Source organism: Euprymna scolopes, chromosome 35, assembly GCF_053919585.1.
Source record: "Euprymna scolopes isolate OS-2025 chromosome 35, ASM5391958v1, whole genome shotgun sequence".
Taxonomy (NCBI): Eukaryota; Metazoa; Mollusca; class Cephalopoda; order Sepiida; family Sepiolidae; genus Euprymna; species Euprymna scolopes.
The window spans coordinates 28,761,640-28,774,975 of NC_136516.1; the positions used below are offsets into that span (position 1 = coordinate 28,761,640).

The 13,336-nt window shown below is 36.6% G+C and overlaps 1 protein-coding gene across 3 annotated transcripts in view; it reads left to right on the forward strand.

The window, feature by feature from the left end:
* Nucleotides 1-13,336, forward strand: part of LOC145259769 (chitin synthase chs-2-like) — a 298,156-nt gene that overhangs the window by 209,247 nt on the left and 75,573 nt on the right. For all 3 annotated transcript variants that reach the window (XR_013864204.1, XM_080117512.1, XM_080117511.1), the window contains exons 22-24: nucleotides 2,646-2,823; nucleotides 5,980-6,117; nucleotides 11,714-11,906. Coding sequence is in view for 2 of the 3 variants with exons in the window: in XM_080117512.1 (XP_079973638.1) it covers nucleotides 2,646-2,823; nucleotides 5,980-6,117; nucleotides 11,714-11,906 (509 nt within the window). In the remaining variant the exon portion in view is untranslated. The remainder of the gene's footprint in view (nucleotides 1-2,645; nucleotides 2,824-5,979; nucleotides 6,118-11,713; nucleotides 11,907-13,336) is intronic.

Genomic DNA, 13,336 nt, shown 5'->3' on the forward strand with positions numbered 1-13,336 from the left:
AAAGTCCAACTTTGATCGCCTTTTGAGGCCCATGGCACTGTTGATAGAGGCATTGAATCTCTACAATTCCGGGTGAGCATTGTCTGAGGTTAGCGGTTTCAATCCTATCCAAAGCAGGCCAGAGGATTAGTTGGCCAAAACGTGGTGAAACAACAACAACTATGGAAGTTCTCTGATTGGTTCAAAGTATTGTGATTTGTTTTGTTTTTTTATTAATTCAGGCAAGTTTATGTGCAGAAAGAGTTAAGCATTTTCATTTTGGAGATCAAAGTGTAAACAGTGGTTGACACAGACTGATCACAGCTTTTGCCAGTGTGTTCCATAGTGACCTGATTTCAGCCGAAATCGTCTCATGTACAGCTTCTCTGAGTTTTCACAAATCTCTGCAGAGCTAGTGTAAAGAAGAGGTCAACTATAGAATATTCTTCGTTATGTGGCTACTTTCCCTCAGCACCAACGCCACTAGAGCCTAGGCCTTCGTTGAGAATATTTTCCCCCATTATATCTTTGCAGTTCTAGGAAATCCATCGTTCCAGACCTTGTCATTCTTTGAGAACCGGTTATTTTATTGCTAATCGCCTGAGGCTCCCCTACCGGGCAATACTGATGCTTCTTCGAGGTGTATCTTGTCAAACTCAAAATCTTTCTGTCAAACTCAAGAATCTGCACACAATTCCAAATGGAACACTTTATTTAATTCACAGGGATAGAATGTCCGTGTTCCATCAGCCATGACTAGTTAGAAACCTTAAGTAATTCTCAATTGTATTTTGAGTATCATCTGCACTTATGAGTGAACCTTCAAACTCCAGAAGAGTGTGCCTTTACAACTGAATTTCTACCAAGTATTTTATTCATTAGCTACGTGTCCTTGTGCAAGGTTCAATCCTAAGTGCAGGCGACACTAAAAATGCAATTTTGAATTACTTAAGACTTCTATCAAGTCAGATCTGATAGAACGAGAGCATTCTACCCCTGCGGATTAAATAAAGTATTTTATTTGAAATTCCATGCAGATTTCTGAGTTCGACAGAAAGATTTCCAAATTTGACGAGATACACCTAAAGAAGGTCAGAATATACATCGACTGAAACGTTGTGAAAATAACACTCAAGATGAGAAAAGTAGTTTGAAGAATCTAAATATTACAAATAATTACTCCTTAAGAAGGATGTTGTAGTTTGTTTGAAGCATTGTGCATAGTGTGAAAAGGGTTGTGTTTGAAGGCTATATAAATGCAGTTTGTAGGAAATCGTTCCTACGAACTGCATTGAAATAGCCTCCTGCACTGATATAACTCCTTTAATCAATCCTTATCTAAAATATTCAGAAACATCATACTTTCGAGTTGTTAGGTTGGTGCAAACACACTATCGTTTTCTCACATATGTTACATTTATATATGATTTCTGAATTAATTCATTGATATATATATATATATATATATATATATATATATAGCCATGTTGTTATAGATTCATTTTTTATAGGCTTTTCGACAGCATAGACAAAATTCAAATCCACACGATTTTCTTATTCCAGTTCAAACTAGGCCGAAAAGTTGCCGAGACAGCTCGTGATCTACAATGATGCATTTGGCCCAGGAACCAATAACGAACGTGTGGCAGAACAGTGGTTCAAGAAATTTTGCAATGGTAATGAGAGCCTCAAAGATGAGCATGGTTGTGGCCGGCTGACTGCAGTTGATAACGAACATTTGAAAGCCTTAATTGAATTCGATTCTTGCCAAATAAGAAGTTGCTGTTGAACTCGAGGTTGGCCACTCAACAGTCATTCGCCATCGAAAGCGAATATGGAAGTCAAAAAGTTGGATAAATGGGTGCCACATGAATTGAACGATAATAAAAAAAAATCGTCATTTTGAGGTGTTTTCTACGCTCCTTCTGTATAACAAAAACGACTCATTTCTCAATGTGATGAGAAATGGATCCTCTATGACAACCAGCAACATTCAGCACAGTGGTTGGATGCTGGAGAAGCTCCGCAACACTTTGTGAAGCCGAAATTGCACCAAAAAAGGTTCTGGTGACTGTTTGGTGGTCTGCGGCCGATCTCATCATCACAGCTTCATGAATCCAGACAAAGTGATTATGACAGAAAAGTACTGCCGGCAGACTGACAAAATGCACCAGAAGCTCCAACATATGTGTCCGAGATTGGTCAATATGAAGAAATCAATTCTCGTCCATGACAAGGCTCGCCTGCATATTGTTCAACTGACTTTGCAGAAGCTGAACAAATTGAGCTACAAGACTCTGCCTCATCTGCCATATTCATCAGACCTCTCGCCCACCGATTATCAGCTTTTCAAGCATCTCGACAACTTCATGCACGAAAAATGCTTCAAAAGCTGAGATGATGCCGAATCGGCCTTCAATAACTTCATCTCTTCCAGAACTCCGAATTTCAATGCTAATAAGATAAATAAACTTGTTTCTCGTTGACAAAAATATGTCGATTCTAATGGTTCTTATTTCGATTAATAAAGTTTATTATGAAAGGGGTTATGATCTTTTGAAGTTGAACGACAAAAAACGACATTATTTTTGCACCAGCCTCATATATTGTACTTTTTTTTACTGAATGGTCATTAATCCTTTTTTATTTATTTATTTTTGTTGCAGGCCTTGGGACATTTTTGAGACTGTAGAAGATGAACCAGATACGTCGACCCTTCAAAATACCACATGGCTGCAATTGATCAAGATACTTTTCTACATTTTCATTTCGACGATTGTACTTGGCACAACCGTCACACAAAAGTTAGCTTTCTTTGCTCTCCTGCACCAACACAAAAATGAAGTAAGTACCTTTGCAAACTCATTTAATTGTACATGTTTTGATATTTGAACTTAATTAATTTTGTTGAGAGTCGCAAATTCTTACAAAAAACTATTTCACTACGGATTAGGTACATCTATTTTCGATTAGGTACAACTACTAAGTGGCAATTGCTTCGTCTTTACAGACGGAGGTGTTTTAGATACAGGGAACATTCAATATTTGTATATCAACATTGGATATTTTCTTCCATGGACTCACCAGAAAAGCCAGAAAGTTCTCAAAGAGAAGAATACATAACGATGTAATACAGAAAATTCACAAAAAGCAAAGAAAACTCACTTCGGACCATATTTCTGGGAGTTTTTTTCGGATGAGCCAACATAAGGAAATATCCAATGTGTACAAATATTGATTGTTCCCTGTGAATGAAACAGAACCGTAAAATGTATTGAAGTTTTTACTTTGGAAAAAATGGTTGGTAAAATGAAATAAAACTCACTTGCACATTGGAATATAGTAAAAATGGTGTTTATGCTCTGTTGTTCTATCTTAATAGAGCTTCTAGTTTAAACAGGATTCGTATATATAAAGAGTAGAAAATATTTGCAAGAACGTACATTTTCATAAAACCTATATATACGTATAACCTAAAGATTAAAGGACTGGCTTTGAATAAGGTCGGAGGTTTATTGTCATCTGATTACGTCTTTTTAGACAGAAACAGTAGATTTATTGTAGCGACTTATAGTAAGTTTGTTTACCTAAGTTGAATAAAATAATACCCTGCTCTTTTTATTGGATACTATCAATATATATATATATATATATATATATATATATATATATATATATATATATATATATATATATATGTGTGTGTGTATGTATGTATGTATAAGATACGCTTAAATATGATATTTTGATAATGCAGATTTGGTATTTATTATTATACTAGCGGGGGGTACCCGGCGATGCCCGGGTGTTTGGATGTGTGTGTGGTGTTAAATAAAAAAGAACCCCGGGGTGGGGGGTCGAACCCGAAGCCCTGAGGCGAAGTTTGAAAATAAAATCGGCCAGCCAGAATGAGTTAGTGAAAGATGTTTGAATTTATTTAAAAACGAAATTGACAGGTGCGCGGCCGGAAGTCGTCGAGTGTTACGATGACGACGACTACGACGACGACGACGTAGGTTTGTTTATTATTATAAGCGAAGTAAAAAAGAAAACAACGTTAACACTTAAGCGGGGGAAAAAACACAAAAAAAACTAACGTAAAGCAACCAAACGATGAAAACAGAAAAACGAACACGTGAAAAATGGCTTCAATAAACCTGTTTCGATACCAAAATTTAAAAAATCGGTGGGTACCCGGGTGTTTTTGGGTGTCGCTAATAATAAGCGAAGTAAAAAAAAAAAAAAAGAGCAGAAAAATGAAACACTGGTTCAATATTTAAATTTAAAAAATCGAAAAAAAAAAGAAAAAAAAAGACATCTCACACCACGATTTGAACCGAAAACTTTTAGATAATGAACCAAGGCTTAAGCAACTGAGCTAACGCGACGTACATGAAATTTGTTCGGTTTTTCAACTATTTAAAGTAAATCAGGTCACGACGTCATCTGACGCATGCGTAGAATCGGTCATTGTCACGAGAGGACCGTTTTTTGTTGACTCCCCCCTGTCGAAAATTGTCGATTTCGGGGTGAAAAAGTTACCGTTTTTGGCCAAATTTTTCGATATTTTTCGAGAAAAGGATGGAGCTTCGATGCGATACTGAGTTTGTGAATTTTCGTCGCGTCTGTCGAAAGTTTTTAGCAGACATCCAAACATACACACATACATACATACATACATTTTCGCTTTTATATATATAGATTATACTGGACCCAATATACAGTAATGTTTTAAAAAGTTAAAAAAATTTAATGACTCTTCTGCCACCACGGAAAATCGATACCAAAACGTTTAGCTTACGCTTTATTTTTGCTTCGGCCATTAATGACTAAGCTATTAAGATATGTTTGCTGCACAGCTAAAAATTAAATCATAAACCAATAGTTACTCTGTTATACATGCATATTTGTAGTACCGGCGTTCGACCTTCACCTGGCAAATTTCATTTTTTTTAAATTTTCACACTTTTGCATTAATTTTTCCGGGCTAAAACCCAAACATAAAGTTTCGCATGGGTTCAAATAGCTTATATATGAAGTTTCATGTCTAATATGTGGGGGTAACACCACATATTAGACCAATGCTCTTGAGCAATCAGTTTTGGTCAATGTAGAGGAAACCCTCCATACCAATTGTCACTATCCAGTCCCCTCACTGGCAGTAGGGCTTAGAGTCAGCCCAAAAACGGCCTTGTGCCTAATTTGCTCAGTGGAGAAGCAAATAACTAAACAGAGAAAGGTTCGTCTTTTTTCTTCTTGGCCTTCGGGCCAACATCTTTTTTCTGTTATCAAAGTGTAGTATCTGTTCTGCAGATGCCGCAATCAAAGTAATATGTGGGGGCAACCCCATATATCAGACCATTGCTCTTGAGCGATTAGTCTTGGCCAATGTAGGGAAATCCTTCATAACAATTGATACTATTCAGCTGGTTCCCCTTCCCTCACTCTCCACATTAAAAAACGACCTTGTGTCTAATTTGCTCAATGGGAAGGAAATAACTAAATAAACAGAAAGAGAGAGAATTTACGGAAACCATCAGAAAGCGCATTGAAGCACAGAAATTAGGAACCCATGACTTCTGGAAAATCTACAACAGTGTAGTAAATAATGGACAATCAACAATTCCCCCACTATCCAACAATCATGAGGTTGTTTGCTTAGCAACCGAGAAGGCTAACATGCTTGCCAGTCAGTTTGCCTCCAACTCCACACTGGACCCTGTTAACAACCCTCTCACTGACTTTCCTTTGCAGACAGACACCATAACAACAATGATGCAGATAGATTTATGTATTTTTTCTTGTTTGATGGAGAAAGACTAAAATTATTCAAGAACGTGGAGGTTTAGTTCGCAATAAAACCACGACATCCGACTCCAATAAGAAATACAATGGTTTTCCAGCAATTTCTGGCACATTTTTCTCATAGATCGTCAAATCTTTCCAACTGATATATATATATATCAATTGTAGATATTTATTTTTTAAATTTTATTCCAGGCTCAAAACGGAACAAATCCGTTTTCTACGTTGCTGCTAATCGCCGTCTGCATCCCATATGGTTTAACGGTTCTCATTTCTTTAGGAAAAGTCTTGTTTGGATCAAAGAAAACGGTCAGTTTTAAAACAGCATTGAAGGTAAATAAAAAAATTTTTTTAATGTTAATACTGCTTTATTTATTTTACTAGTCGGCCTTGTGGAAATGCCATGGTTGCTTTCGTCATCTATCCATATAAGTTACTTTTTTTTGTGTTTATTCTGTTAAAGCGAAGTCCACATGGATTTTTCTCATTCAGATTTCTTTGGTTACAATATTTTCTTCATACTAGCTGGACCTGTGGAAATTCCACATCAGCATCTTTAATAAGTAATATATTTGCTGCTGGACATACTGTGGGCGTTCAGCATGAATGGAAACCCTGCAATATTATTGTAGCCCTTTTGTTAAAACTCTAAAAGTATTTATCTAAGTAACCTGGTTAATGTAGTGTTATTATATATCTGGTTGTTACGGTTTATCAGCAATATTCTTATAGGAGGCTCTCTTTTTCTTTTTTTACAAGGTGGTCACCACTTATCAAGGCCAGGAAGCCACTCAGGGATAAGGGTTATTGTAAGTACAGTACGTTAGTGTGGAGATTTAATAAAGTGTCTACTTAAGGGGGCGGTTCATTAGGAATTTGTTTACGTTGGACTTGAAGATATCCAGGTTGTAGTCAGGTGGGAAGCAGGCAGACGGAACAGAGTTCCACAGGCGTGTAGTTCTAAGAAAGAAGCTTAAATATATATATTTCCATTGTATGGACGCCCGGAAACTGATATATTTCCATTGTATGGACGCCCAGAAACCCCACGATATCATTATACCACCTTTAGACAGAACAGATACTACCCTTGGATCATTGCTAGAAGACTAAGAAGATATATTTTAGTTTTATGTATGGCCCAAAAGTGACACCCTTTAAACAATTTTTGCTTTTATATTTTTATATTGTGTCTTCGGTGATTGGGAGATCCTATTTATTAAAAAAGAGGATAGAAAGTGATAACATACTACAAACATTAAATTAGTGTATTTATATACTAATTTAATGTTTATAGTATGGCGTCATCTTTTATCCTCCTTTTAATAAATAGGATTTCCTAATCAAATAATTTATAAGCTAGAAACCGTGACACGCATACGTACATACAAACATACGTGAACAGTACAACGGTATTAATATATAGATTTGGATTCTACAGACTACTATTCTCATCCTGAGTGTTATTTGCACAAAGTTTCGGTCAATGTAACTTCCAACCTTCTTCAAGTGTATCTTTTTTTTTCTACTTGGGAATCACCGCTTATCAAGGCCAGAAGGCCACTCGAGGATAAGGGTTACTGAATGTAGGGTGGTAGTGTAATAATGGTGTAAATTGGGTAGAATTTGATCATATATGGGAACGACTCAACAAGAATTTGTTTACATTGGAATTGAACGCTACTATGTAGTATCCAACCAGGAAACAGGTGGGCACAACTTGGAAAGAAGCTTTGTTCATGGAATCTGCGTTTATATTTAGGAACAGTTAGAGAGTGGGGGAAATCGTATATAGTGATTGAAAATAGTCGTGTGCTTTTGTGAATGTTTGGCAAAGGGAACCATAGATTGGAATTCAGTCGAGCACGTGCCATATATCTTGTCAAACTCAGCAATCTTTCTGATGAATTTGAGAATCTTGATGTTTAACTGGGGAATCTGCATGGAATTTCAAACGGAACCCTTTATTTAATCCACGGTAGTTAGCATACACTTATTTCATCATGACAGGTAGAAGTCCGAAATAGTTCACTATTGTATTTTGGGCTATCTGCACGAAAGATTGTACCTACAACCTCTAGAAGAGTGTAACTTTACAACTTAATTTTATTGAGTACTTTATCCATTGCGTCACAGATCCTCATCTAAAAAATTTAGAATTGTAACTCTTTTTTTGATTGTGCATCTTTGAAACATGTAGTCAGGTCTGCTACAATACCTCGTCTCCAAAGGGTGGTCTAATGTTTAGTACGTCACGGTTAAATCAAATATACACTGCTGATCAAGAATTTAAGACCACTTAAAAATCTTTAAAAAAAACAACTTTTTTTTAAGAATAGAATTTAAACTCTTCCGACTTAAGGTTACCAATACTACAATCTAAAAGGTTATGGAAACAAAAGGCTACATTCCCAAGAATTATTTTAAAATTTACATTTTATTAAATTAGGCTTTTTACACATGATCAAAATTATAAAACCAAAGACAAAAATTCTATTAAATTATACAAAAAGTGTATGAAAAGTGTATGAAAACATTCAACAATCAAACTTAATGATGAGTTCTACCTCCACTGCTTTTGATGACTTCAAAAATTCTTTGGGGCATGCTAGAAATAAGGGTTTATATTAAGGTGCGGAGGATCCTGCTCCAGTTTCTGAAGATGGATTCACGAAGTTCATTTTTTGTTGAATATTGTTTGCCATTTCGATAAACCTCTCTTGTCATCCATCCCCAAATATTTTCAATTGGGTTCAAGTCCGGTGAGCATGCAGGATGTCCCAAGAGGTGGACTCTATTTTCTTGTAGAAAGCTCAAGGTTCACCTTGCAGTGTGGATTGCAGCATTATCCTGTTGGAATAACCATTCATCCCCACACAAACGATGACCCTCCATCATCAAAGATGCTTTTTGTAGCATGCTAATATAACCAGCTGCTGTCTGACGACCCTGCACCACCTGGAACTCCATCGTCCCTCTGTAAAAAAAGGCACCCCATACCATTACAGACCCTTCACCATTATGACGTGTGAAAAAAATGTCAAGAGGCATGTATTTGTCATGCCAATATCGCTGGAAGCCATCAGGACCATCTAAATTGATTTTTTTTTTTATCAGAAAACAGGACCTTCTTTCATTTCTCAACATCCCAGGTTTGGTATTCACGACCAAATCTTAAGTGGTCCACTTTGTGACGTGGAAGCAATCGAAGAATTTATTTACGCATTTTATTTACTTGTTGTTGTAAGTGTCGTCTGATGGTTATTGGACTGCAATCAGCATCTGTAACCGCCTTAATTTGACTAGAAGAAAGTCCTCTGTCATTCATAACAACCCGTCTGATTCTCCTACTCAATGAAGGAGAAATTGGGGGAGGGCTTACCAAAGGATTTTGCTTTTCCATAATTCTCAGTGTTCTTTAGAAAGTTGCAAATAACATTTTTACTGCGATTTATCTTAGCTGCTATTGCTCGCTGTGACAAACCTTGTTTATGGAATCCTAGAATTCGAAAGCGCTCAACTTCGGTTAGTTTTCTTGCTTTAGGCATGGTAACACCTTTACACAGTGATTGCTAATCTCTAACTGAACTAAAAACATTAGAATTGCCATAAATCTAACAATTTATACAATTGGTCTTATAATTTTGATCATGTGTAAAAAGCCTAATTTAATAAAAATGCAAATTTTTAAATAAAATTTTTGGAATATACCTTTCTATTTCCATAACCTTTTAGATTGTAGTATTAGTAACCTTAAGTCGGAAAAGTTTAAAATCTATCCTTAAAAAAAAGTTTTCTTTTTAAAGATTTTTAAGTGGTCTTAAATTTTTGAGCAGCAGTGTATGTTTGTTATCGGATACAAAACAAATTATAACAACACAATTAAACTTCATGCATGAAAACACAAGAGACTTGTTGACAATTTACAGGTTTTTATTGAGAGTTGAGGTTCTTTCAAAAGAGAGGGGAGACAATAAAATTATTTCTTATAAAAAATGAGTCTAAAATTATTTTCTTCATTATGATATCTAAACTACAATAAATTCTTTCTTAGCTAACTTGGGAATTTGTAACATACGGGCTCGACCGAGATTCGCCCAGGTTTCTACATTGTTAGCATACGTCTGCTCTCTGGCTCCTCTCGACACGAACCTTCAAACCTGAAACCTGTAATCTAATTTCTTATGTAATGAACACCTACGTCTAGCTGTTTTTTTTTTCTAGAGCACTAATTCTTGACTTTTATCGTCTTACTTTGCTGGGGCATTGGATATATTTCTTTCGTTGCTAGGCCATACTGAAAATCTACTTGAATTTTTTTTTTTTACAAAGAGTCACCACTTATCAAGGCCTGGAGGCCACTCAAGGATAAGAGTTAATAAGTGTACAGTAGTCAATAGGAGAATATCGTAGTAATCATTAGTAGTGGAAATTTGGTAAATCGAATTATTTAAAGGAGCGGCTCGTCAAGAACTTGTTTATGTTGGACTAGAAGACAACCAAGTGGTAGTCAGCTGGGAAGCAGGCAAATGGAAGAGAGTCCGACAGGCATGCAGTTCTAAGAAAGAATCTTTATTCATGGAATCTATGTTTAGATTTAGGCACTGATAAAGAGTGGGGGGAAATTGTTGATAGTGGTTGTAGCTAGCCTAGTTTTTTTGTGAAAGTTTGGCAAGGGGGGGCATAGATTGGAGCTCAGACGAGCACTTGCGATAAAATTACCATAGAGCAGAGACAAGCTCGCAACGTCTCTTCTGTGGGAAAGGGGTTACAGGGAAATGAATAGGGCATCCCCTACTAGGCTATGAAATCTATTTTGAAAGTGCTCAGATGTGGCAGCAATACTACATCTTAGGATGTACTTGGCTCTTATGACACGCTCTCGAAATTTATACTAGCTGACTCGATCTCTTACCTACCGTCGTAGGGCCACAATATATTACATGTGTCTACTGAACGAAATTTGAGAATAAGTTGCAAAAATAAGATACAGCAAGATCCAAGTAACAAAATCCCACCGCTTCACTGTTGATGTCCCCAAATGCTGGAAAACCTTCTACTTTAATTTTAATGGAATTTGCTCTGATGAGCTCGAAGCACTTGTACCTCCTCTACGTAAATACTAATGACTAACCCGGCAAGCAACAAAATCCCACCCTTACACTATAGAAATCCCTAGATGCTGGAAAATCTTCTACTGTAATAGTTTCTTTTCTTTGTAATTCTATTCCTGTTTTCTGTTTCTCTGATTGTACTAACTTGCAGAAGTTTAAATGGTTATAGTCTTTGGTGTGGTTTCAAGTGACGGCCATATCATGCCACATTACATCTTTGAAGTCGGCTTGAAAGTCAACACCAAAGTGTACTTGGATGTGCTGAAGAGTGTGGTGGTCCCCTAATGCAATCAGGTGGCCACTGGCAGACCTTGGGTGTGGCAGTAGGGCTTAGAGTCAGCCCAAAAGTTCAAAGAGACCCTGGTTCGGCTTCAGAAGGAGTGCTACAACTTTGTACCCTCCTCTCACTGGCCCCCTTCCTTCCCCAACCTGAACCAGCTGGCCTTCGCCGTATGGTCATACGTCGAGAACATCACCAACTTGACCTCCCACAACGCTAAAGCCAGCCTGATCGCTGCCATCCACCGAGTATTTGCTGAGCACTCGCCAGTGTTTTGGGAAAAGCCTGCTCCCAGTTCCGTATCCGTATCGAGGCAGTGATTGAGGCAGAAGGCGGCTACATTGAATTGATATCAGCTCTACTATATAATCGAGTTACCTGAATTGATTTTTCCAACAAAAGTTTTAAAAGTAAGCTGTAGTGTTGTTTTCTTTAGGGTGACAACTTTATTATTCCTCCCTGTAGTATTTGGCATGGAAGAATTTTCTAAATAAAGTTTTGCCATATTTCTATTTGCGTATATTTCTATTTGTAGGTTCTAATGATTGAAACTGTCCATACGGTTTGTCTCTCTCTGCTCGTATTTGATGTTCTTGACGAAATTGGAGTTGTACCTGGAATCCTGTTAATGAATTCAACTGCGTTTTTCCCGAGTCTCCTGAGAACTGCCTTTCCAGTCAAAGAAACCAGTGAGAACTCTACAAACGAGAATAATCACCGAAAATCGGGTAAGAAGACCTGTTCAATATGTAGAAATGGTTCTACTAATATGTAAGGTGAAAGATACGGGGTGACCAACTCCATCCTCTTAAATGCTTAATAAATCATTAATAAAAATGCCGCCTATCGTTGAATGTCCGACGTGTTTTGCTTTATCGTTGTTCAATGATGAATTGACAAATTTGCACAACGTATCCACATGTCTTTATTTTTGAATGCTGACAAAACAAAAACCATTGAACATTAATGGCTGAAACTTGGTAGACAACATAGTCATAAAATTAAAACTATTCTTTACAATGGAAAATGTTTATGGGCAGTTGGAAATACATATATATATATATATATATATATATATATATATACTAGCATTTCAGCCCGGCGTTTCCCGGGTATTTGGATGTGTATGTTGAGCAAACAAAAAAAAAAAAAGTGGTAGTAGGAAGGCAGGCTCGAACCCGTACCGCAAAGGAGTAAAAGAACGGGGTAAAACCTAACCTTTATGCTGTTACGACCACCGTCAAACCGGAAGCGACATTTTTTAAAATTAAGGCTAGACAATCTAAAGGAAAGGATAACTTTAAAAAATATCGGCGAAAAAAGTGACCCCCCCCCCCTGTAGAAAAGTGCCGATTTGAAGGGGAAGATATTAATGTTTTTAGCCAATTTTTCGATATTTGTCGTATGAAAGGTTGAACTTTAAAACGATACTTATCTTGGTAAAATCCGTCGCCTCTATTGAAAGTTTAAGGCAGACATGCAAACATACATACATACATGCATACATTTATATATTGGTAACTAAAAATTTTCGCCCCAAGCTGATGAAAAAGCTTGCCCTATCTCTGAATACCCTTTATGTAAAATTTCAAATATTTAGACCAGAAATTGTCTGAGTAATTTGGAAGAGACTGCAGAGGTCAATTTTTTTTAACTTTGACCCCTAAAAAATTTTTTGTTTTGGGCTCAAATCAAGTTATTAACTTAGATCCATGTCCAAGGAACCTATATCTAAAATTTGAAGTGTGTAGACCCAAAATTGTCGGAGGAGTTTGGTAGAGTTCTCAAAGGTCAAATGGTTGAACTTTGACCCCTTAATCGCCAAATTTCTGGCCCAAAACCAATCACATCGATTTTCCCAAATCTCAGTAACCTGTATATCAATTTTCGAGTCTGTAGACTAAAAATTGACAGAGTTATTGCGTAGGGAAATGTACACAGACACATAGACACACACACACACAGACACGTTCACTTTTATAGATAGATAGATAGATAGATAGATAGATAGATAGATAGATAGAAAAACAAAAATATATACGTATAGATAAATATATATGGAAACAATTTTGTGTTTACTGCACACTTTTTACGCAAATATTATGCAAGTATAAATCATGTAGAATATCTGCATGAATATAATTACAAGTAATAGTTG